We start from the raw sequence: 27,876 nt of genomic DNA on the forward strand, positions 1-27,876 counted from the left end.
CGTCTTCGGTCTATCAAATAATAATGATTTTTGATTAAATAATATAATAAATAACACTGTTCTATGACACTTAAAATAAAAATTAATGCAAAAGTTTATCATAAAACTCCCAACAGAATTTCGGAAGGACACTTTTCAAGTCCTGGAAGTGGTCGAATTTTTCAATTTTGTTCAATTTTTATCTGTCTCTTATACAGCTGTGCTGGTTGAGCGTAGTCGTTTAAGGTTGAAACTGGTGGCTTTAATAATGGCTTCCACGAATCATTATAATTAAGTTTAAAGTTAAGTTTACCAACTCAATATTGCAAGCATCTTAAATCTGCTACTGTTGGGTCACCTCTTCTATGTCCTGGACGAATTGAACTATAGACATTAACATCGTCATAATTCAAAAAATATTCGTAACTTAAATACTGAAGTGGGTTGAGAAATTCTAGCTTCTCTGCATACTCCCAGATAATCGGTTGGGAAGTAGATTTAGTTATTTTTAAGTTTTCGTTCGATTAAACTATAGCAGCTATGTTATTCCATTTGGGTATGACCCTTTTCTAAATAGTTATGCTCTATTTCTATATTAATGTGAGTTAAACTTAATCTAAGTAGTGCGTTTGAAAGAGTTGTGTTTTTGTTTTGATAACCACAACCATCTGTGTACAAAACTATTTTTTTGTTTGGGTGTTTGCTGCTATGAATGATTCTAAAACTTTCACAAGTATTGTAGAAAATATATTGGCAATCAAACCCCCTTCACACTTATCCCATAGGTAGCAATAGCAATCCTTTGTTACCATGTTATAAATCGTATAATTGTGGACACAAAGTTTTGTTTTATAATAAAGTGCACTTGCTTTCAAAACAGGGGGCAAGTTTTACAGCTTGCATATCAATAGTGAACGTATGTCCTGCAATAATGTGACGGAAGTTTCGGTAGATTCTTTTTAAAAAATTATCATTATATTTAGCCCTTCTTCCATAATTGTATTATTATTGCGTCTGCGTAGTGGGACTTTCGAATTGGATTTGTGTGTGTGCATACCACTTTTGAAGGCTGTAATCCAATTTGTGATAGTAGCTGGATCTAAATAAAAAATACTGTCAAATGTTTTCTTACAAACTTGCTTTTTTTCTTCACCATTTTTCAAGTAGTAAACGTGAGAATATTGCCTTCTTGACTCTCACAGGCAGAAGGCCGCTTAGTAGGAATACTATCTGTTAGAGCTGATATATATTTTTTTCATATCCCGGTTCATATTTTACCAGAAATAAGTAAACATTTGTTGCCTCTGAATATCATTAACTTCATGACAATGTTTGTTTTTAGAAGTCAGGCATTTCTTTGAAGAACAAGTAGGTGCCTGGGATTCACTCAACAAGTATTTTCCATCATTTTGTTTTTTAAACCCATATCCTTTCCCTGCATTCTCCTTCTTTTGTTAGTTTCTCTTGTAGATATTGTTACTATGTTAGTATAATTTTCCAAAATAACATCTTCAATATTGTCAACATTCGTACTCGGAGGAAATTGTTTTCCTTGGGACATCGCCATCAGAATTTGAATCATCTGAGCTACTGCATTCTAATGCAGCCTTGTAATCAGAATCTAGGTTAACAGATACATCTTTCTCTATTATTTTCAGAATTATATGAAATGTTGCATTCTGGTACAGCTTCGTTATCCGGATCTAGATTTTCAGACACTTTTTCCTCAGTGATAATCATTTCATTAGTATTTAATTCATTCCCAGGATCATCGTAAGGAAATGTAATAATATCATCCATCAGCAGAAGTTGCTCAATATCAACGGCAGACAAGTTATTCTCATTCATTATGTATGATGCATTCATTCATATGTATGATGCAAAATTTGATAACTGCTAAAAAAAAATGGCGGTAACAAAAATATTCTAACTTGCAAAAATCTATAACAGACAAGTTCAATAAATTGTTATATTTAAACATAACTGACTAGTTATAAGTGTATTTCATGTATAAAATGGATTTATAAATACCTTATATATTTGTCATAGTTCACTTTGCATGGTAAATTCTATTTAAAATTACAATTTCGGAGTTTGAATGCAGCGCAACACAATGCGTGAAATCTCTCAAGTTAAAATGGCAGTTAGATAATTTTGCAGGCACAAATGAGAAGCTGTCAGATAGGTAATTTAGTATTTGAATTTTGTTTTAAAAACCATATTTTTGTTAATTGTATAATTTTGTATGGAAGTAAGGGTCATAATTGCAGACAAATTTGCATCATTAGTCCAAAAAGTGAAAATTGTCAGTTAGGTAATTTTGCGGTGGAAGCAACGATATTATATTTCGTTACACTATTTAATTAGACACTTTTACAAATATGTTATAATTTACCCATCTCTCTCAATTTTAGTATCACAATGAACATCCAGAACTTTACTTTTCTGCACAGGGTTTGGTTATATCAATGTGCACTCTTCAGCGGTCAACGTATGACTGATGTTGTAGTTTATTCTATGCTTGGTTTGTCTCCAGCTAGTCGAAATGATACCCAGATTTCATGTTATGGCAAGTCTATTAAGTTGGATGTCTATGCTGAAAACCTATTTTATATTACATTTCACATAGGTAATTGTAATTTTAAATACAGTATATTCCATCCCCACGGATGTAAATAATTGGATTTGATAGTAATCAAGTTGAATCAATGTTATTTTTGAAAAATCTTCATATTAAGCGTGGCCAGCAATCCTAAAATATTATGATAAACACTTTTCTGTGCTGACAATGGACATTTTATGATTATTAATGATATTACGTAGAAGAAACATTACACAAAACTTCTGAGAAACATAAATAAATCATATTAAGGAAATCTACCCAAACAATTTTTACTGTATAAATAAAAAAATCTTAATAACACTTGTTTGTCAAAGAAACAACATGAGAGTGGAATTGTTTTTTTATTATAACTTAATAAAATTGTATACACATAAACTTAAAACAGCTTATAAAGATAAGTAATAATTTGTAGGCTCTAAACTTCAGCTTCTGTTAAAAGCATATTGGGTATTCCTCTCACAATCGGAAATTCTCGCCCAGTCTCTGGGCACGTGAGGGTTCCTTCCAGAATTTCAACTTCCATCAGAGCCTTGTGTACTTTCCTCAAAAAGTCTTCGTTTTCTTCGTAATTCTCAATGAGGCTTTTTGGAAGATGTTCACTGTAGCCAATACTGTCCGCTGCAGCCCACAAAACAGAATAATCTAATTTAGGTATAAACCTGCAAATGAATTCTGGATTGAAGTCGGTTTCCTCCACTTTGCATTTTGTCGCCTTTATTTTCAGTGGGTAGCCACTTACAACTCCTTTCAAACATTTGGATGTCAGCATATTATGAGTAATAAGTTTCATCTTGAAGATTTAAAAATATATTATGTTAAGTATTCACGGAAAAAACGCGCTATATTCTCGCGTGTGTCAAACGAACGCGAGAACCTGCGAGAACCATAAACAAACCACTCACCATAGAAATTAGCAAAAAAATTAAACATCAATAATCTGTGGTTTAGTGATGGGCTTGATCGAAACTTTGACAGGATCGAAATATTTTAATCGAAACAACAAAAGAATCTCTCGGAGTTCAGCAAAAGCAATGGTCAACAAGAAGGTCACGGAAATTTCGATTTTTTGTATAAATCTTTGTTTTTGATTCCAAAGACAGGATTTGTAATAGATCGACAAATAAAACATATCATGCGACCACTTTAGTCATTTTTTCATAGAAGAGGATGCCTTAATAGTAGGTACGTTTAACGTCTAATTTCACCCGTAGAAACTAAAAATCGCAAGCGAGTTGAAATATGTGTTGATGGATGTCGAATCGGTGTGAAACTCGAATGATGACTCCGACTTGAATAACAAACGTTGCTGGGCTTTTAACTAAAAACTTGATCAACATTGTTGAAAGAGGGTTTACGCTTGTCGATAGGCTTGCTCAAAGAGAGTTGACCAACAGAAATTGAAGCGTCTGAACTGACCGTTAGGATTTTAAGTGGTGGACTACCAACGTAAAATATATATTTTCCCTATTAATCAGTATTTTTTACAAATGATATCACTAATATGATAGTGGGACGTGAACACAGTTATGGGCATAATTGAAAGATCTAATGATAAATCGAATGAATCGCTTGGAGTTCATCAAAAGCCATAGCGTCGGTCATAGGTAGCCTTTTTATTTAGGAAGAGATCTCGATTTTTATGAAATTTACAATATCCGTATTGAAATATTATAAATACAAATAGAATTGTAACAATAAATTACAAATAAAATGAAATATTATTGTAAATGTTGTAACTGGAGGTTAAAGATACTTTCATATTGCTCATTAATTCATTCTTCGATAGAAAAAAATACCAATTGTAACTTCAAGGAATGAAAATATTTTATCCTTACAGAATTTAAAAATTGAGAGGTGGTCAGAACGCAATATCATTGTTTTTCTTGGAACGAATTCAAATAATTAAAATTCGAATTGAAATCGCTCTCAAGTGGACTTCGCCCCAACGCTTTAGGTGAACGCAAAAGATACAGACTCATCCCCCTTGACACTTATTCAGATCTAAACCACATGATAGATACCTTTCACAACAAATACTTTCGTAAGCTTGTTTCACACACATAAAATGTACTGGAATCAGAAATCGTAACCTTAAATATTAATCCATTCTCCATCATTTTAATAATGATCGAACAAATATTCGATCAGTGATCGATTGTGCCCATTGCTAGATAGCCAACCTCACTTTTAATTGTCTATGGTAGCCATATGTTTTTCTCATGAACCATGGTTCATGGTTTTTCTATACAGTTATGACTTTCCGAATTTTATGGTATTGTCGATTGTCGTTGATGATTGACGTTTTCAAAAGGAAAGAAAAAATCAACAGCAGCTGCTAAATTGTCAGCAATTTAACAAATCTGACAAGATGTGTCATTCGGAAATTTTTATTAAGTAATTTAAATCAATTCAAAATCGGTGTCGTGTAAACAGCAGCACGGGATCTCGGTAAATATGTTAAGATTCGTGCTAATAATTGATGATTGTTATCTGTGATAATTAAACAGTTCGTGATAAGAATTCTATTGATTTTGTACAATTGTTTACTGATCTCACTAAATACCTTTTTAGAAGGTATTGTAATTAGGAAAAACAAACGTTTTGTATTTACCCATAATATTTTATGATTTGTACATGCAACGACGCGGTAAATTATAAAAAAACAGTTTCTAAACTAAGTGCGCTTGAGTTTTTGGCAGTCGATTCCAACTTTCACTTTTAACTTCAAACATTGATTTTCATAACTTTGTGTCATGAAACTGCACTGTTTATTGATCGGAAGTCCATTGTTTATTATAATAATAGATGTTTTCGTTTTTTAGTAACAAGATGGAGACTCCCGACACAGCTGATGATACAACAGACAACCTTTATCCAGCTTTAGTAGAATGTTTTACTGTTATAATTTGCGGGTAATTATTGTTTTCCTCATTTTCTTTGAAAAAAAAAACAACCATATACTTTCATTATAATTACTAAATAGATTGAGAATTTTTGCAAAGCGAGTAATGGAATAAATTTGTGCATCACGTTTTTAGCACATTTACATTTACGTATGTGTGAATGACAACAATATCAGATGATTTTTGCAACTCTGTGCAATTATTATTTTCTAAAGCGTGACCATAATAGTGTACACAACCGTGATATGTTAAAAACATTCGCAAACATTATTTATTTTATATCGGTTTACCAAGAAGTTACTTGGAATATAAGAGGTCAAATAGAAATTTTTTTGGTAAATATTCGGGATCCCTGACCATGTTAAATACGATTTTTTTAAAATAAAACCTTTTGATTCACCTTAATTACTATAAAATGCATCTATCTGCATTTGAGAAAATTTTAATTTTAACATTCTAATTTTTATTAATATAAAATAAAAATTCGCTTTCGTTGTATGGGATGACAACCATTTCCGATAATTTCTGTTGATGACATTTTTTTATGTTGGTTTTCCTGATATTAAACAAGTGGCTAGAAGAAACATTATTACCATTTACACTAAGTAAATTAGGTAGGTACTAATTTAGCGTAACACGGGAAATAAAATAAAATTAAATATAGGTATTTAGGCAAGTTTTTAAATACAAATATTTTATTTTAAGTGTTAGGTAATTATAGATTAGGTTAGGTTAGTATGGGTTAATGATACTAACCTATCCTTTACTAACCTAACCTTCAAAATTTCCCAAATGCAGATAGTTTCCCTTTTATAGTAATTAAGGTGAATCAAAAGGTTTAATTTGAAACAAATCGTATTAAGAGTGTCCAGCGATCCCGAATAATTACCTCTTATTTTTAGCATTGTTTAATGTCTCAGTTGGCAGCTATAAAATATTTCATTTGACTTAAGTTTTCTTACATTACAAATTATTTTGCTGATGCCAGAGGATAACTTTTGTTCACCTTAAAACGCGTCACCTTGTGAAACTTATTAAGTCGCTTCTCCAGCGACAATATTACCACAAGCATTGAACAAAATGCTGTGGCCCCAACCCAAAGTTTTTGTTTTTGTCCGATGTTTTGAAAACATTTGGTCGCTGGAGACCCGACTTTAGGTGAGTACTATTAACTAGGAAGCAAATCGATACGCATTTAAAAACTTTGAAATATGAAGATATATATAATAATATGGTCTATAAGAGTGAACAATTTGCTTTAAAAACCTTGAAACATACCCTTGAAAAACAAAGCAATAACCATTTTAATTAATACATGGAAATCAACAAAACATCTTTTAATGTTTTATGATAATAATCTTGCTATTGGCAAATGTTACATAAAGTTTAATAAATATGAATATGGATGGGTTAATGCTGTTTAATTTAGATGGCAATGGCACAATTACAACTAGGGTTCGTAATCCCGCATCCTGCGGGATCTCAGCAATATTTCATCCTGCAGATTTGCAGGATTGAAAAATACCAAACATACGAAAAGTCCTCTGAAATGAGAAAAAACTATGTTACCTTTTCCGTGTCTTTTTTGTAATATACTAAATAGTAAGTATCAAAGATAATTGATGCCAAATAATAAAAATTCTTATGAAATTTTGGCACACTTTCTATTCAATAACCTTTAATAAAATACCCCACAATAGAATTTGATTGAGGTGCGGGATTTGCAAACCCTAATTATAACCCTTATGGTTTGTAAAAATTCAAAGGAGAGAATAAAGTCACTCTCTCACCGGTAAACAATGTTACAAAATGTGTAGATATATAAATTATTTTTTTTCCTTAGATATGTTGCCGGTCGAATCAACATTATATCTCAAACCGAGGCCAAAGGAATAGGCACATTTGTGGGTAACTTTGCCCTGCCTTCTTTGATTTTCCTGTCTCTGGCCGAGCTGAACTTTGGCGTTGTAAACTGGTGGTTCCTACTGGCGATGCTTATCGCCAAAGCCATTGTGTTCTTCATCGTTGTTGTTGTGAGCCTCGTTGTGGCCAGACCTTTGAACTTGGGAAGAGCTGGTCTTTTGGCCATCTTCTGCACCCAGAGTAATGATTTTGCTATTGGATATCCTATTGGTAAGTAAATAAGAAAAAAAGTATTATTTTATGTACACAATTAAAATGATTGAATTAATTAACATAAGAATTATTTTAGTTTAAATGCTTTGGATATGTGGAGCGAATGAAAGGGGAAAGGAGAATATTATATGACCCAAAAGTGAATGGCAGAAGAAGTTAGAGACGCCCGGGAAAGACATAAGACGAACAAGTGAATTGAACACTTGAGTTGTATCATGTCAAGAGTCAGAATAACAGAAGAGAATATATTTATGGTTTTAAGAAACTTGTGATACCCATATTGAAAATGTTATTAGTTTTATAATATTGATTATTTTAACTTTATTCCTTACATTAATAGTTTTAGATTGTATACAGATTAATTAATAAACTATTTCTGATCGGCAAATCAATAGCTTCTTACAGACATGCTCAGCTAGCACATGAGTTCTCAACTAACCAATTTATTTAATTTTTATTTACTTACTTTCTTTTAGTAATTTGTACATTTACGTTTAAAAATTACTGATTATAAATACACTATTTATTAAAATAATTATGCAGTCGAAAGGTGTAAAAAATCAATTGTGACTCTAATAATATGCATATTTTTTGTGCCTTTCCATTTGTTTACATATTTTAATTATCTGGACGAAACTAACAAAGCATGATTTTTCAATTGTTATGTGCTTGCTTATTTATCCCTTTCACTGCATATATTTTTTTTTACTTAACCTCTCATGCCTCTGGCATATGACCGTTATATTTCTTAAAGACGCTGTCAGAATGCCGGAGAATTTATGTGTGTTTCCGCTTCGGTATAAAATCTGAATGGAATATTTCTAAACTATTCAAAACATAAAAACTATTTTTAAAAGGTGGTGAAATTCGCTAATTTTAACCATAAATTTAAAAAATTGAAACATAAACGTTTTAAAAATGGCTCACCTTAGGTTATTTGATCAAAACATCAAACTAAAGTTACTGATGATGAGAAAAAAATACATATTTTACTAGTCAAATGTATTATAAACATTATTGCCACCTCGCTCTTTTGTTGTTTCATATCAAAATAATTAATAAAAAATTCATCAAATTTCATATTTTTTTCTAAAATTGCGGTCGGAACCTTTGGTTTCATAGAGGTATGTATTCATTTTAACTATTCTGTGGTTAAATTCGATTTTTTTAATATAAAACATGGTGTTTTCTCTTTCTATCCCTATTTATTTATTTATTCTATACCATGACAGTAAGGGAAATACAAGGATTTCTATGAGACCATAGGAGCTGTCCCTAAAAGAGAACAAATTGACTCTACGGGTAAAAACCGAGCAATCTAACCTGGGGGTTAAATACACATATTATATTATGTACAAGGAGCAGTGGCGGGTCTTCTTAGAAGGTCATTTGGGCAATGACCTCCCAAAAATATGCTGCAATAGTATTAATATATAAAAAAGGATTTAACAAACTACCCAATTATTAATTTAGTTTTTATTCATGCAGATTTGTACATTTTATCGATTTGTTCCAGTGCCATATAGCGTCCAAATGAGAAGCTAACTAGTGTGAGATGGGCAATATGTATTAACATTTCATAATCTTTTTTTTTCGATTGACCTTCTAATTCTGGACTCCTAGAGTCGCCTCTGACAAGGAGTACATTTAGAATGTTTTAGTTTGACCTTGATTTACTTTGTAAATACAAGATGTGATTCATAAACATTATATTATGATTAGTCACATATAATGATTTAAAACGTAACATACACATAACAGAGAGTAATAATTACTATCTTGGCGTAGACATTTAAAAACTGTATTACAAATTATAAAATGTGAATTTTTTTTGCAGTTGTCGCTGTCTATCAACAAACCCATCCCGAGTATGCAGCCTATTTATATTTAATGGCACCCATCTCCCTCGTAATTCTAAACCCAATAGCGTTTGTTATGATGGAGATTGGGAAAGAGCGAGACAATAACACCGTAGAGACGCACACGGACCTGACCCCCAAACCTCCGCACTCCAACTTGAGGATGGCATACAAAGTGGTGAAGGGAATTGCAGCCAACCCAATTGTTTTTATGACAACGCTTGGAATAATTGGGAATGCTATATTTAAGCATACTTTGCCTCCGTTCCTTTCAGGGATTTTAAAGGTACACAGTAATAAATTAATAAATAATGTCTTCATCTATGTTTTTGCTTATTTTGTTTATCGATTGCTACCATTGTTTTCATCTATATTTTCTTCAAGTTTTTAATCTAGTTTTTCAGGTCTGTTTCCATCTATGTTTTCATCTAGGCTTTTATCTAGTTTTGTCATCTAGGTTCCTGCCCTGGTGGGAATTAGGCTGAGTTACCTTGGGAGACATACAGTAGAACCAGAAGACATAGCCATATACCCAATGACAACCCTGGTGAACTTTATTAAAGGGACTATGTTATTAAATGGGAGATAGCACAATGGGCCTATGGCCTAAGTGCTCACGGGAACTACGTGTAAACCGTCTCCGCTTTTAAAAAGAAAGAAGTCATCTATGTTTTCATCATATATACTTTTTATCTAGTTTTTCATCTAGTTTGTCATTTTTATTTATGTTTTCATATAGTTTTTCATCTTTACTTTTATATGGGTTTTTATCTAGTTTTTTAATTTAGTTTTCCATCTTATCTTTATTTGTTTTGTCTAGCTTTTCATCTACATTTTTATTTATGTTTTCATATAGTTTTTCATCTATACTTTTATACGGGTTTTCATATAGTTTTCCATTTTATCTTTATTTGTTTTGTCTAGCTTTTCATCTACATTTTTATTTATGTTTTCATTTAGTATTACGTCAATCTATAACTTATATTTTCACATACTGCAGCATTTCACATTAAATCAATATAAAATAATATATATTACACTTCCGACACATTCTTTGTGGTAAATGTTCTAAGTATCGCCACTGGTGAAAGACCACCATTCAGAATTAAAATGTTACTTGAAATGGCTTTAACCGTGTTTGGTGACAAGATCTGAATAGCCAGTTACTTTTCAACCTTCATCTTCTCATATACTTTCTCGCCCCATACTCTTCAACCTCACAACATACCACAATTGGGGATGCCATAGTCTCACTGACTCCGGTTAGCAGGGAACGGTATGAACACTTGTGCAGTTAATACTTAAAAATTTTGATGAATCAAAACTAAGGATAATGATAATAAGAGAGTCACTTTTTGAGAAAAGACAGTGTTCAAAAGAGTGAGATTTTTTTACCTCAAAAGTTCCCATTTTTAAAAATTTTATACATAGTATGCATCATAAAAAATTAAGCATTGTTAAAAAAAATACAGATATAATATCAACATAACCGAATCAATCAGATATTAATAATAATAAAAATATTTTATATTTTCTTGTTATTAATAAAATTGATATTATTATTAGCAGGATTCTTACAAACACTGCCGTACGGTGTACGTCCATACTCATTTACGCGTATTTTTTTACGGCCGACATGGTGCGGCCATACTCTCCTAAAATTTAACAATTATCAGAATTCGTATTCATAATAATACATTTTTTTATAATATGTATAATGAGCAATCTTAATCCCATTTGAAGTGAAATTCAGATTTATAAGGATAAAATTTCGTATTCTTGCTGTTTTTTTATTGCTTTTCATTTAAACAAACAAACAAACTTACTCTGTTCTCCCCTTTATCAAAAACAGTGGAATATGACTGCCATAGGGTTAGAGAATGATAACTTATACGTGCACCCATCATACATAATTAGTCCTCATTATCTATAATGGAGTATACCATTTAAGGGGGTGACAGATTACATTATAAGTTCAAAGCGTTTTATATAACTCCATATTGCTCGCCATACAATCCCATACAGACTTGTCACACCCAAAAAGATGATGTGCTATAAGTGTGGGCATGGCGACGATATGCTCTGTGATCTTCTAGCCAGGCTATATTTGAAAATTATGCAACCCCCTCTCCTATTTACGGCAGGAGAAGGGGTCAGACAATTTACGCAACGCCGTAATTACACAGCTGTTATCTGTCAAAGTGACAGATCCCATACAGAGAAATGATATTCGACAGCAGTTTTCCAATTGATCTGACCCCCTCTCCTGAGGAAGATTATTGCGTGTTTCACCTCAACATATAAGCCACGCCCAAATTATGCGCGCATAAGAGTAATGTGTCTAAGACTTTATGCCTGTGACAGACCGCACTATAAGCACGCTATATTCTCGTGGCTTGGCCTATTTCAGCATATCGCTCGCCATACATTCCCATTGGTAGCCATGATGCTTATAGCGTAATGTGTCGCCTTAATTGCAATAATATGTATTACTCTGTAATAAATTAAGTGTATTTACAGGTGTTAGGTTCAGCTTTCTCTGGCACCGCCCTGTTTCTACTTGGTCTGCGAATGGTTGGGAAGGTCCATAGGCTGAGAGGACCAGCTCTTCTATTGCCAATTGTTCTCATTATCGTTAAATTGTAAGTAAAACCATCTTGTCTTTTGTGAACACACATAATAAGACAAACTAATTTTCAAAATGTAGGTACTAATTTGGCATTTATTTTTTATGAAGCAATATAATTGTAGGTGTATAAATACCTATTTGAAGTAGTTAATCCTTAAGTAATAAACAATACAAATAATTGCAAATGTCAAATTTTTATTTTTATTATAAAATAGTGCAGACTCGTGAAAAATCACAAGGTAGTCTGAATTCTTGACAAATCAGTTCCAATTTTGAAGACTACAAAAATATTTTTTTCTTAAAAATATTATATTATGGGTAGGTACTTTATCAATTGTATGAACTCTTCATACAATCAGTTTTGAAAATGATGACACTTAAATTCAAAAAAAATTTTAGGTCACCGAGACAGATTTCATGCAGGACAAACGCACAGACAATTGAAATTAGTATTTTTGATTGGCCTATGTTACTGCACAAATTAATGTTTTTAAAAATAGTTTTATTAATTTTTTATGTGATATGTTATTGTTAAAGTAAGTTATTTTTCAGATTGGTGTTGCCAATAGTAATGCGCGAGTCCGTCAGTCTATTGCATGCTGGTTTCAATACCAGCGACACTCAAGATCTGGCGACTTACGGTTTTCTCTATGGAACATTCCCTTCCGCTCCAGCTGTATTTGTTTTTGCCTCACAGTATTCCCTGGATGTTGACTTGGTAACTATAAACACTTTATTTCATTCTACTTAGTATAGTCATTACAAAATAGCCAACATTATTTTATATTCGACTGAAAGTCCCTGGCTTCACCCGAGTTTTCTATATTTTTTTCTATAATTGAACAATTGAAAAATTTGTCTGCAAACATCATTACATCCCAGGGATTAGATTTCGTCCACAAATGTTCTCCTCTGGCTTTGATCCCTAGTCATTCTTCTCCAGTCATCTGGCCTTCCCGTCCTGCTCCAATTCTCTTCCATACAGTCAGTCCATCTATTTCTCGGTCATCCCAGGTTTGGGATTAAGTTTCCTCCGCAAATGTTCGTCTCTGGCTCTGGTCCCTAGTCACTCTTCAATACAGTCAGTCCATCTACATATTTCTCGGTCACCCCAGGATCCGGATTAAGTGTCCTCCTCAAATGTTCTCCTCTGGCTCTGGTCCCTAGCCATTCTTCTCCAGTTATCTTGCCTTCCCATCTCTTCCACATAGTCAGTTCACCTCTTTCTCAGTCTGGTTGTGGGTTACGTCCGCTGAAACACCGCACGTCAATAAATTTAATGTTTTCTTTTAGATTGCTTCCTGCATGGTAGCTTGCACCTTTATTTCGGCGCCGTTGATGTTCATATCAGCCCACATGGTCACAATTACAAAGGATTACGCCCCACAATTGTCTGCATTTGGCTTCGATGTATCCATTGTAGCCACTATCGCCTCTCTGTGGATGATCATTTTCTTCATAATCACCAAAAAGTACAACAGAATGCCTCACAGAGTTACTTTTTGTTTAGCCGTTACACAGGTTAGTAAAATTGTCTTTTTTAAATACATAAATTTAATTCATTTTTACACAATATTATGTTAGTTTTACCTCTGTTACACAGGATAGTGGAACTATCAATGTTCTTTCTCAAGAATTCACACTTAGTTTGTAATTTTAACTATTCAAAAGTAAAAAAAAATATTATTTTTTTAATAATATTATTCAATTTTTTAAAATTATTAAGGGAAGTTTTTTGTGTTCTAGTTAATAATGTCGGTAGGAATAATTTGGGGTGGTTTGACTCCCAAAACCGCTCCAGCTTGGTCCAAAATGTCCTTTGAAGCTGTCAAATATTTTGGAATTATGGGCACTCGTCTGTGGACTGCAATTTTGGCCATGGTTCTTGTGTTTCTACAGGTATGTTTTAAATTTTTTTAGATTAAATAAGCCATAAGGTAGTTTCGAAACCCACATGTTTGGTGAGTGCAGTTCCGCTGAGCTGTTCCGAACTGCAGTTTGCAGAGTGAAGATTGTCCTGATGACAGTCACCCTCCGATAAGAGAGGGCACCAGAATAAGAAGATCAAATAAGAGATTGTCCAATTTTAGCTTCTACTTACTTATAGAGTTTTACGGTTTAACCTTTTATAGCTAGACTGCAAGCAAAAGATGTTGCGCGTACGCATATATATTCTCATACACAGAAAGGACATGCTTTCTTAGTAATTCGTTGGCGGCTTACTACACCGCACTCGCCTTCTGCACCGTACTTCATTCCAGATGACGCCAGGGAATGTTCTTTTGTTTGTGGTCAAACCATAGCAATTTTATTTATGTTTCCAGTGCATATTTTTTTATTTATATTTGTGACTTTGTATTTTTTGTTTTTCTAGTCCCGTGGTCCATGTTTTGTCGTTAAGATATTCCCATGGCTGTGCTGCGTAGCTTGGGGAATCCCCTTTATCATAGTGGCTGTTATGGCAGCTGTCAAGGGTTCGACGGGAGATCTCAACGAAGGAGGAGCTATGAATGCCATTGCAGTTTTTTGGCTCGCAATGTGTCTTTCAGGTAAACTATCCAATAATCTTAGGACCGGTTGTTTCGGAGAATTTGAACAATTCATCAAATTTCAACGTTAATTTGCGAGTTCTGTGAAAGATATTTTCTAGTTCTGTTATTATTTCAGTTCTGTCAAGCAACTAGCCTATGATAATATAATATCAAAACTTGAATAGGACTTTCACAGAACTCGCAAATTAACGTTGAAATTTGATGAATTGTTCAAATTCTCCGAAACAACCCGTCCTTAATCTTTTTGTTATGGAGGAAGACATGGCATAATCAAGTTGACTCAAATTCTTGAGATGATGTATTACATAATGTGAATGGTGCCTGGAATGACAGCCCTATTTGGCGGTCCTATGCTTGGGCCCTGTGGGGAAATGACATGTTCTTTAGTTAATTATTTGATCTCCGTCAGGTTTTAATCCTAAAATTGTACCATGTTATCAGTTTTATTTAATTTGTTTGCAAAAAAACTGGTATTTTGCTATCTATTTGACACTGTTTGTTTGGCACAGTTTTATATCTACTATAATATATTGGCCAATTAAAGTAATGAAATGAATTTTCGTTAACCTTGCATTCAGGTAGATAGATTGCCTTTAAAAATATACATTTTATTGTTTATTATGACTTTTAATTTTGAATTGTGTGAATTATAATGAATTTTAAATATTTAATTTTAAATGTATTATGCAATTAATTTATGTATGTTGTACATAATGAATTTCAATATTTCATTTTAAATTATTTGTAATTTTTAATATCTGGGTTTTCCATATTGTGACCCATGTTTTGCGGCAGCACATGATTTTATCTCGGACATTTAAATTGGTGCACTAATGAAATATTGTTTCCATCGTAATACTTGACACAATCGAAATGTGAGTCTGGAGTTATGAAATTTGCACAATATTTTCTGTCTGTAATGGAACTATTCTTTACTCATAAAGTTATTTCCATCGTGATCTATGGAGCTTTAAAATGTTGTGCAACTGTCAAAATACAGTTTGGTCTTTATTAAAAAAAAATCTGAAATTTGAAGGTCGAGTTATCAAATAATCACTTAAAGAACACGAAAACGAAGTTTGTTTCTATATGTAATTATGTCATTAGTTTGTTTTTCGCTAACCATAATAAATATTATCATAGTAACATATTTTTCTGTTTGTATTATAGTATCCATTATCAGTCTCGTATTGTACGTACGGTACCGGAAGCGTAATGCACGGTACCTAACATTATCTGCTGAAGTATCGGGCCGGGAGGAGGAACTCATTAATCCAGTCTGCGGAAATGAAACGACCAGCTTGATTGAGAACCAAGAAGAGATTTCCAAAACTCCCAATCTCACCGGATCAATAAATGGTACATTTGATATTTTTTATTGTATTGTTCATAAAAAGTCACCCACTAACTTGACTTGCATAGTTTCACTTTTAAAAATGGTCTGCAAAAGTAAAGCCTGGATTTCACCTGATCTGTTCTATGATCTATTTTATGGAACGAACCGTTTGAAAATGGAAAGAAATTATTGTCATCTGTTCGCACTTACTCTAATTGAATTATTTTTTTGTATTTGACTTAACCATAGATATTACTATGCAGTGTGGCGTTTCTATAAATAAAAGAACGAATTTTGAATTTGATTCAACATTGGGTTTTTGTTTTTATCGGGCGTTTTATGACATAGAATGCATGTTCTTGTTACCACGGGATTAGTTAGGCAACAAATAAAATAGAATTAAATAAAGAATCCTTCACTAGTGCTCTGTAAACAAATGAGGTTTGACAACAGAAATAATGTTAAGATTTTAGAAAAATAGTACACATATTGAAATAAATCAGTCAGTCCAGAGGTGGACCAAATCTCTCGGCTATCGTACAAGGATTCCGCTCTTTCCCAGGCTATATCCATAAATAAACCACTAATTAGATTGATATCTTCGTTCTTTTTGTATGAAACAAACTGGTCCTCTATTTAACCATATGCCAATATTTAGACAAATTTTATGTGTGCTGCAATACTATGTCACACACCATCGACGAGGATAGAGGAAACTTTAAAAAAAGGCATTACCATAGACAAAATAATTCTCATTCGGAGCCTACTTATTAGCCTAAAATATTTTCTAAATAAAAATGTGTGATATGTCATAATATTACTTCACGACAGGAAAATGAAAAATTATGTTACAAGTTAAGCATTTTTATTTCAGCAACACAGTAAATTATAGATACAAGTAAAATCATTTATGAATAAGGTAGAATGATAGAATTCTACCTAGCATGATATAATCACCATCCAGTACGATCTCACAATACGCACATTCCTGGCAGGAACAGGGATACTCTCTGAAAAAGAAAATAGATTCATTTCTGCCGTGAAGTTAAATGAAGGTTATTACAAATTAGCAAATTAGGAACAAAACAAAAAGAGATTGTCACCTGTTTTTTGGTTACAAACACGTGTTCTATTTTATGTTTGAGATGTCAAGATTAAGTATTGGCAATGCGTTATTTCATAATGAACCACTCGGCCTCTTGCTTTCGATTGAGAAATGAGAGCCACAAACTGACGGACATCTCGCTAATATTGGATAAAACATTATGTTGAAATTCGCCAAAACTACACTACAACGGCATAGTTTGAGATCAAAATACAAACCAATCGTAGATTTACCACTCAGCCAGTACTCGGCTGTCAACAGTTTTTCCAAAGACATTCATAGTTTTTCATTGGTGGATATAGTTAGGCAACAATATGATGTCACAAGCCATGGAGATTACCGTGTCTTTTCTACGGTTCCGATTTTCAATCCGAGTTATACCCCCTGGCTCTGTCCTAGTTCGCAGGTTTGGCAACTAGTGTATCAAAAAAATCCAGTGTCAGCAATATGCACATTACACAATTGTCAATTGAATAAGTACTGGAGGTGTAATAACTACACACACCAAAACCATAGATATAAATTACAAATTACTAATCCTTTATGTAAAATTCTCATTGATCCATCCCATAGATTCTATGAAATAGATCATAGAATAGATCAGGTGAGAAAGTGCCATTAGCCACATATGCGCACATTTTATTTACAGAATTTAAAAGAAACTGTCTCTTAAAACACATTACAGGTAGGTATCTGCTTTATCGCTTGCCTGGATTTTAAAAGATTCTTTTTTGATTTGATAATTTCCTCAACACATCCATCAGTTCCAAATTTGAAAATTCACATTCTTAGGTACTCGCAAAGGAAATTATTATGTTGTTTAGTGACGAAATATTCTAACCTATGTCCATGATGTTAGGACCAGGAATAACTTATGGAACAATCAGTGGATCCCCTGCAAAGAATAATAATTGCTGCGGCGGAAGCACGACTTGCGCAAATGCTGGTCTGCCAACTCCCAGTACATCCAGAACAACTGTGGACATCGAAGATTTGGCCTCGCCTGTTAAAAAGTAAAAAATAGCATTTATTATTTTGGTTAATTATCTCAACAAGCAAACACTCTGTTTGTTTGTCAGGGCAAAAACTCTCAAACATGAGCACTGGCATTCTGAAATTTGCACAGAAATTTGGCAGAGGTGTTGGTTTTAGTACCCATGCCCGCCTCCCAGATTGATGTAAAAAAGAAAGACAGGATGCTGTATATTACACTAATAATTGTTTGTTCATTTTTTACATAACTAATATTGCTTTATAACCAATACATACATACTTTTATCAGTTTATATTATTATTATGAAGTGTCAGATCTCGCCATAACATGTTATGTAATAAATTTAATATTGACTGCTAAATTAAATATTGGCAGTCCAAACAATCAAATTAATGGCTGTTAATAAATTAAATAGACAGTCGTCTTAAAATGATATTTTGATGCTTTAAAATGCCATTAATAATGATTAATAGAATATGATTTTAATTACTGCGGTTGTCAACATAAAGGTTAAACATCCTTTTTCAGATGTGTCAACAATTTTATTTTCTGTCGTATTCTCGGATACGCTTAGATAGTTCCTTCTCAGAGGTTAAAGGTCAGTTAATGCCTTCATCACAGTTACATTGATATCTAGTCACATTATTATTAGCGTTATTTCTATTTAAAGCACAAGCTGATATAAAGCATGTGACAATATAATTTGATTAATCTGTTTGTCTTGGGCGCATTAACATTGGTTTTATTTTTATTTGTGAGGAAGAGGAATTATTATTCTTCAATTATTGTATAGATTATTATTATTAATTATAGACTTGTTCTCAGTGCCGGCTTGAGCACTTCTTCTATGGTGGGGACTGACATTTTTTGCACATACTGTGATCTCACTACCCGTAGAAAAAAAAAAAATCTCTAAAAAAAATGTTTAAAATGACAAGTCATGCACTTAATCAGATGTCTTAACAGATAATAAATTAAAATCTCTGTAGATGTATAATTTATAAATAATTGATCAGAATTATTGAATTCTCACAGTGACTGCATGTGCCCCGGCAGCAGCAGCACCCAGTGTGCCCCCGGCTCGGAGCAGCCCTGCCCCTACCTGGACGGCATTGAGAGGGACGCGGGTGCCCTGGGGCTCACACCCCCGGAGCAGTCAGAGGGCAGAGGTGGCCAGCTCATGAGGCATACGGTCATTATTGTGGCCTACACTCTGTCTATGTTCTTGGTAAGTTTGTAATTTACAATTATTATTCACCTGATTATATTATTATGCACTAAAAAAGTTCACGTCATGCAGAATGTGGATCCACGACAAAACAGAACAGTGACAAAAAATTGAAGAAAAGTGTAGAAAAAAATAAACTTAATCTCGTATTTTATCGTGTTCTGTTTTGTTCCTGTATTATTTTATACGGTCACCGCAAAATATGCACTAAGTCAAGTATTAAGCCTAGGAATGCGGGATATTTTTCTTTTTTCATTAAATTGGCCAACAAGAATGCTCCAATACTGGCAAAAACTCTGAACCAATCTTAATGAAGAAAGCAGTTCCTAATTTCAGGGAATCAGTTAAATCCCTGTCCATTTGTAGGACTTGAATTGGAGTTTTATTTGTCGAAGATAGACAAACATTCCCGTGTTATGAATAACGTAACAATAATTTATAAACTCCTAATACCACCATAATAAGCAGAAAATATTGCTGGTGCAATTATGGACTTAGGACTCGAACCAGCTGAGGAATTGAAACCACGATGCCTGAGTGGGAACCGGACGTATTTGTCAACTAAGCCAGCGACCGGTCGGTGTTAATTTTAAGGTTAACATGCCCCGTTTAGATAATACTCGATCAATGTCTGTAATATTTCTAATGTTTTTTACAGGGTTTGGGCTACACAACATGGAGCTTGCTAATGGATGAGATGTCAGGAATATACGTTGAATTGAGATTCTTGGACATCATCTTGAACTATGGGCAGAGTTTGATACTTTGGGCGACGTTTGGAATAGATCCTCAGGAGTTGATACTACCAATCAACAAGTTTTGGCGTAGAATATGGTAAATATCACCGCAAAATGTCGTTATAATTTCATGCATGAATGCATTGATAAAAAGTTGTTTAAAAGAAATGATTGCACATAATAATTTATTTGCTTTCATGTGTCAGAAATGATGTCATGTTTATTGTTATTGTTACACTAATACACTAATATATAAATATTCTTTCTCAATTAAAAGATTTCATTTTTGAATTAATTAGCTACTTACATGGCGATATAATAAAAAAAAATTACAGTTCAAGGAAAATTTCCAAGACATTTAATATTTTTATAAACCTTTTAATCGAATTTTTAAAACCCCCCGCTTTTTGATAATATAATATTTTTAATACCACCAAATTAAAAAAAAAAGAAAATTTATAAGCCAGGAATGTTATATTTAACATAATACATTTGATATAATGACAACCGTATAAATAAAATATATTTTAAAAAAGTCCACATTGCCTACATCTAGCAAGAAAAGAGATATTCATCTATCATAGGTTCCAGGATTGTAGAAGTAGATCAAATAAATTATTATAATTAAATTTCATTGTCAGTTTTAAAATGAGAAACGTCAAAAAGGCCGACACAGCGTTGCCATATTATTGAAAAAAACACTTTCATTTTGATGTTTTAGAATCAGCTCTTTTTCACAGGCTAGTTTTCACTAACTATCTTTTCGGAAACGAGTTTATTTAACCTCTCAGACAAAGACATTTATATACTATGTGTTCCTTTGAGAACTGTCAAAACGTGATAATTTTTGTGTTATTTACGAGTTTTGCTAAAATCATCATAACTCACGTCTTGGGAAACGTAGCCTCATTCTAAAAAATGTTTTGGAAAGATTATGAAATCCACTATCGCATTGTGTTGTTATAAGTAAATATTTGCGTTTCTAAATATATATTTTATGAAAACGTCAAAAATATGTAAGAATCGATAACCATTATTTCAAAGCCGTGAAAAATGTACTTTTTTCTGAGTATCATAAAGAAATAACACTTTATATATTGAAGAAATATAATTAAAAACTATTAGTCACCTCAAAATATTAACCGTCCAAACTAAAATATTTTTAATAAATTATTTAGAAACACAATAAATTATGAACGAACAAGATGACAGATTCAATCGGCTTAGATAATGCAGTTCTACGTTCCATAGATATTGTTGAATACAGACGCTTAGCGTTATTCATTATCGATACTCTGTTTTTTAAATCATGGCAATCCGTATACTAGTGATGGAAATAAATCGATTTTTGTAAAATCTCGCGCGTTTACGTGAAAAGACGTTCTAATGTCTTGACCGCTATTATCATATTTACGTCTTTTGACGTTCTAATGTTCTGAGTGGTTAATACCAAGTACTTTTTAAATTTGTTGCATTTCGTATGCTCACTAGAAAAATACATTCACATGATTTTTTCGTATCTAATTAAAAATGGATGCATGTGTGTAATTTTGTTTCGGAATTTGTTTAGTGGTTTGTAATGAATTTTGGCACTCTATTGTTTTGTTTGAATTTGCCATTTCTGTTTAGGAACGGTGCCGATGTTCTGTCACTGACACCAATGGACCAGCTATCATTTGAGACAAAACACGTTTGCGAGCAATTCATCACGCATCATTTAGATAAATGCAAGGAGGCCATTGCTAAAGACACGAGGTATCATTCAATAGCCCATTTTAACTTTTTCATTGTTTGTATAGTCTGTGTTGTTACTAATTTTATTTTGAAACCAAAAATTAAGTTATTAATTTGGTTCTCATATTCACTCAATATGTGTTACAGTCGCATTACATATTCACTCTATATGTGTTACAGTCGCATTACATATTCACTCTATATGTGTTACAGTCGCGTTACATATTCACTCAATATGTGTTACAGTCGCGTTACATATTCACTCAATATGTGTTACAGTCGTATTACATTTTTTTGATTCACTGACCGATCGAATATGTAATTACCACTGACATAAATTCATATTTGGAAATTCTACGTTTACTTTAATTTTTTTCTGCGCAGTAGCGAGCATTGCTACCGCAGTTATTGATAAGTCCATATTATTTATTACTTGGGTGTGTTCATTCTTATTTCCTTTTTAAGTGCCCTTGCATATTGTAGATGTTTATCAATATTATATTTATCTTTTTACTCAAGTGTAGTGATATAAAACAAAATAGTTTTTTTTTTCACCGTAAGACGACATTTGCTTCAAACACACATTTTGATTTTTAAAAATTGAAGTTTTAATTTATTTAAATATGTTTTTAATAATTTTTCTCTTATTTTATCAGCACTCAAGATAGTGGTAGTGGTACATGAGAAAAATTATTAATTAGTATTAATCTCTCGTGTACCGACCTAGCCCATTGGTTCCGCAAGATTTGTACTGTCGTGTGCCGGCTTCTACGCATAGGGCATTATATTTTCATTGATTTTTTTAAATGGAAATTCAGTGTTTTTTTATTGATTGTGGAATAATTTTAAATCATTAAATTATCTTTTAGATGGCGCATGAAGACATACCGCGGGGTGTTCCGTGGCTCATGTCTTGTTCACTGGATAACTAGCATAGGACTAGCCAAGGACTCAGCAGATGCAGTTATCTACGGCCGACACCTTTTAGAGGGACGACTGATCGCACACATCAATGGGGCTCACCATTTCCACGATTCGCCACTTCTTTACACCTTTGTCTAAGTACTCTTTTTTAAACTCAAAACAACTATGTATGAAGTATAATGATTTTTTTTTGTTTACCAGTAAAGTTGCAGGAAGGAATTATTGTTCTACATTTTCTTCAATAACTGAAAATTCAAGTTTTTTAAAATTGTTTACATTTTTTTTTATTGGGCTTATATTTTTGTCCGTTAAATGCGTCCTAAGTTAAATGAATTTGTTCTTATCAAAGATATTAGAAGAACGAGATGTGCTATGAGCAGTTCTTACTGTGTGGAATTGTTTTGCCGAGTGTCGCCGGTTTTGTTCACCAATACTACTGCACCCCTTCGCTTACGCTAAGGTATCCGCACTAATACATAGAACAGATTTCTGTGCGTACACGTCCCGATACCGTTCAAAGTACCCTAATTAGGTAGTACTCCGCCTACGGTCCGACGGCCAACATAGCATATCTCGTTCTTCTAATATCTTTGGTTCTTATATTTTTTTTTTTATGATTTGCCTCCAAGATTTGGTTTTAACCGAGGAGAGGTTTTATAATCAATTTTGCTAGTCACAAGGTAATATTCTCTATTGAATCTCTAACTTTATACACAAAAATATTTATGTACACCAGTTTTAGTTTCTTAGAACTTTATAAAATAAAAGATATTTCTGAAAATTTAAACTATTTGTAGGAATTTATTGGGAATTTGTTGGGTTACAATTAAATGGTTACCAAATAAAGTTCTTTTTTATAGTTGAGTAGTTTGGGATTTAATAGACAATATTATTATATCTTTGTGATTTGCAAACCAAATGGTTAGATATTGTGATATAAGTGTATGTATTTTTTTAGGTATCTAAGGTTTAATTTTTTAAAGTTACCTCGATTGTGATTTAGTTAGTATTGGGCCACTTTTTTGTGAGTTATTATCTCATTTCTTGTTATTATGTATTGTTATCAATATTATTATATAATATTTAAACTCTTTTTGTGAGATTTTTCCAAACCTTGTCAAGATTGTTGAGCTTACTCTCATGTATAACAAGGATGCTAGGTTTTATGCCAACACTTGTTTTGTAAGTAGATTAGTTTTGTTAACATGTTTTTATTTTCTGAAAATGTGTTTTTTTTTTGCTATATTATTATGTATATCTCTTGATCTATATAATGTTAAAGTAATCCTATGTAAACTGTTGTTAGTGATGGTCACATTTTTTTAAAAACCGTTATGCTCATGTATAGCTTTGAAAGACACAATTTAACGTTTTTAATTGGTAATGTGCCGATCTTGGGCAGAACCCGTGAGCATTATCTTTGTCTTATTAGGAGACAACATCCCCGTCCACCGACAATTTAAGGTTTATCTTCATAATTAATTTAATGGACAATTTTTTTCTATATTATATTTAGTATTTGGAATCAATCTTTTTTCTTTCAATTTTTTTCTTTCATTTTCCTTACCGTTTTGCCGATATTTTTATAGTGGTGATGGTATTTCAATTTTTTTGCACATTTGAATTTTCAAAGCACTAATTTAATATATTTTAGCACAAACGTGTTTCGGTAGTGTGACCAAAAAGTCTTGGCGCTCGTTTTTGTTTTAGACACAAACATATTTTTAGTACGTGTTTGGACATTTTAGTAGCGAATTTGTGAACATACTATCATATTTATGCCCCTTCTTGAGGCACTTGCCTGTACGTTTAAAAAAAAATTATGTTCCTTGCAGAAATATATTTTTTAGATTGCTTTAAATTTTTTATCAGTATTTCTTAAATGCTGTGAGTATAGTATTTTTGTGAATATATTTTAAACTTAATGTAATGATTATATAAATATGTACTATTTGAGTGCTGGAGAAGTGAAATATTATTAAAAAATTACAGTTTGTCTCTTGTCAAACTACCCCAAAGATCTTCGTTATTACTTGTTAATTACATAAATATTATTCCGAGTAGTTTTGGCTTTACTTATTTATCTATCAATCGAGCTATATAATTTGTTGTAGATGTAATACAGTGAACCTCTCTTATAAGGTTTTTTGAAAAAATACTTCTTATGTGGGAAAACCTTATATATGAATATAAAATTAGGTTGTTTTTAATTTTACATGTATTTACATAGTAGGTCAGGCAAGATATTTTTTTTTATATTTACCATTATTTCACGAAAATTTCACGTCAAAGTTGCTTCTAAAATCATGAAAAATTTAAACTCCAATGGTCTTTATTTTATAATTTAAAACACATACCTATCCGTCATAAGTATTTGCTGTACCTGATGAATAATTTTTTTTTCAGTTTGGTTTATCAAACCTTACCTTAAACACAAATTTAAGTTTTGTATGAAAAAGGCTGCGCAGCCGTTAATCTTAAGCATGAAAACTTATTATGCGGGAATTTCTTAAAAGGGTTTCACTGTATTATGTATTATCAATAATAATTGCTTTCGGGGCAAGGAGCTTTATTTCCTGAGAAAGTTAATAATATTTATACACTGTGCATAGACAGCCATGTGTGCAGTGAGTTCATTTTGAGACAATAATAATATATTGTATACCTAACCTAATACACTTATTATTATGATAAGAAAAGTGCTGTTTCAAATAAAAATCTTTGTAGTATTTAAAAATAAATTTCTTAATTTTTTTTTGTTGTACATAGTAATTATTCTTCTGTCTTTTGGTGGAAAGGCCAAAACTGAAGTGCCACCAAATTGCCTTTCTATGGCCAGGAGATCTTTTTATCTTCAGCCCACTGTGTGATACAATTTTTTTAGCGATTCAACCTAACATCTTTCACTATTTCCACAATTTATTGTGGAAACACACAAGGCTTCTTGTGCTAGCTAATTAATTAATATTTTGACCCCAAAACATCCAGTGATTTTTACTTTATGCTATTAACCTTTTCAATGCTGGCCTTTTAATTCAATCTATCCTACCACTCCGCACGATTCGATAGATTTCGTGGACAGCCACCGATGAATCAAATATGCGATAAAGTCCGGTTAGTGGCTGATTTGACAAGTGTGTTGGATTACCATCCAAGCATCGTGGGTTGAATTCCTCAGCTAGCTAAATCCTTTACCATGCCACAAGCAACATTTTCGCTTGGTATAGTGGTAAAAGGAATTTCTGAAATATTATCCGGATATTCGTAATCCAGAAATGTTTGTGAAATGTTATTCTAGCCAAAAAAAAATATTCGCATAAGCTTACCTGTGATCATTATTTAAACTTCCTAGACATATTTTTTCCTTCTGTTTTTTATAAAGTCCAGTAATAATTTTTTTGAATAGATGGTCCCGTAGAAGTATGATAATGAATTATTGGGAGAAAATTTATTACTATGCTTTAACTATCACTGATGACAACGACTTTTCAGCTTCCTGAGCTATTTTGTATGTAATATTAATGTCCATTGGATAAATTTATTCAATTGAACCAACAAAGTACAGAGGAATCATTTTAAAGAGTTTCTTGTTTGTGTAGTGGTGTCCTGTATCGTAGGACTACTGGTTTCAAACTGTTTTTAACCAATTTGACATACTATATGTGTGCATACATTCAAAAGTGCCCTCTTTAAAATGATTTTCCTGTACAAAATATTATTTTGTGATTTGAAGAGAAGAATTTCTCTTTTCTAATGGAATGTCTTTGTAATTTATTGAAAAGCATTTATGCGTCAAACATATCGATTACCTATGAAATTTATTGCATATATCCTCGAAATATTAATTATTATTTTATTTGGTTTTTCTCTAAGTTAAGAATAAATTGATACGCCTTAAATAAGGTAGGTAAATCACTTCCTTTAAACGATTCACAGTGTCGCCCAGTTGGGTATGAATGGTCACATTAAAATAAAAAAAATGGTTACATAAAAACTTGAGTTAAGGATATTCTAAATTGGTCATTATCAATTTTCAGGATTTACTTTATGATAATATAATTTAAACTAAAATTCTAACCGTCTACTTTATGTAGTGCACGTCGAACCCCAAAATGGTAATACATAAACATTTTTTTTATTGACTAGGTACTTTTATAATACATTTTTGTATCTATAAACACATGTTTTTAAAAATATTTCTTTCTAAAAGATAAAACAAATATATTTGTGCAAAGTATATCTATATTGCCTCTTTTGTGTGCATTATTTTACAGCTTAAATATAATAAAGTTGTAATTTATTGTAAAATGTTAACTTTAAAATTGCTTTATGAACTATATATAATAAATAAAATTTGTGTGCGAAGGGAAAAATGAGTTGATTCAAAATAAGCAATTAAATACATTCAACCATAAATTTTTTTTTGGCATATATTTTCAAACTGAATCATATATTACTTCTTTTGTTTCAATTAAAAGGATTGTTTTATTTTATACTAGCTGACGTGTACCCGGCGTTACTGGGGGTTATCCTTAGGAAATAGACATATACAATGGCAGACTTTTCTATAGGCCTATTCAAGATATACAATACCGTAGTACATTATTCTGACAATTTGTTTACAAAACATCGACTTTTCTCTACTTTCTATAAATATAATTTACATGTATTAAATATATAAACTTTCCGGAAGAAATTCTCTTCTAGTGAAAACCCTAATCGGCTCAAAAGTACCTTGTTTTGACTTCTCTCTTTTACTTTTGCACATAGAAATATCTTAACTTGCAGCGCAAATAAGCTGAAACTCTACAAAATTTATATTTAAAGTTTTGTTAAAATATGTATTATGTTGTTTCTAATACATCTCGGAAAGGATTGAGAGACTTGTTTTAGCCAAAGATTATAAAATAAATATGTATTGACCGTCGCCAACTATTAGCAAATATTAATAATAATCCCGCCCTCCTGGTATGAGGGGTATATTTATTGGAAGTATTAAATGTTGTGTAAAATTGTAACTCTGTCCAAAAGCATGAACCATTGTGGATTATGATTTTGACAGAATGTGATGTTTATTAATTATTGAATGTATGTTATATCTAAATTAAATATATAATCATTTGTTGCATCAACAAAA

At 32.2% G+C, this 27,876-nt stretch overlaps 2 protein-coding genes across 2 annotated transcripts; one reads left to right on the forward strand and one right to left on the reverse strand.

The window, feature by feature from the left end:
- Window positions 1-2,935: 2,935 nt before the first annotated feature.
- Window positions 2,936-3,481, reverse strand: Trmt112 (tRNA methyltransferase subunit 11-2). Its single transcript, XM_089633867.1, has one exon. It carries the CDS (start codon window positions 3,390-3,392, stop codon window positions 3,018-3,020), a length of 375 nt encoding a protein of 124 aa, XP_089489993.1. The 5' UTR covers window positions 3,393-3,481; the 3' UTR covers window positions 2,936-3,017.
- A 1,403-nt stretch (window positions 3,482-4,884) lies between these two features.
- On the forward strand, window positions 4,885-27,876 carry anchor (integral membrane protein GPR155 homolog anchor). Its single transcript, XM_089633382.1, has 15 exons — window positions 4,885-5,050; window positions 5,425-5,514; window positions 7,349-7,638; window positions 9,479-9,786; window positions 12,021-12,142; window positions 12,682-12,847; window positions 13,423-13,650; window positions 13,876-14,028; window positions 14,504-14,678; window positions 15,852-16,040; window positions 17,982-18,135; window positions 19,152-19,344; window positions 20,003-20,178; window positions 21,711-21,836; window positions 22,685-27,876. The coding sequence occupies exons 2-15, from the start codon at window positions 5,432-5,434 to the stop codon at window positions 22,875-22,877; spliced, it is 2,556 nt and encodes an 851-aa protein (XP_089489508.1). The 5' UTR covers window positions 4,885-5,050; window positions 5,425-5,431; the 3' UTR covers window positions 22,878-27,876.

The sequence above is a fragment of the Hesperophylax consimilis genome, chromosome 7 (genome assembly GCF_061612785.1).
Source record: "Hesperophylax consimilis isolate HC1 chromosome 7, BYU_Hcon_1.0, whole genome shotgun sequence".
Classification (NCBI taxonomy): Eukaryota; Metazoa; Arthropoda; class Insecta; order Trichoptera; family Limnephilidae; genus Hesperophylax; species Hesperophylax consimilis.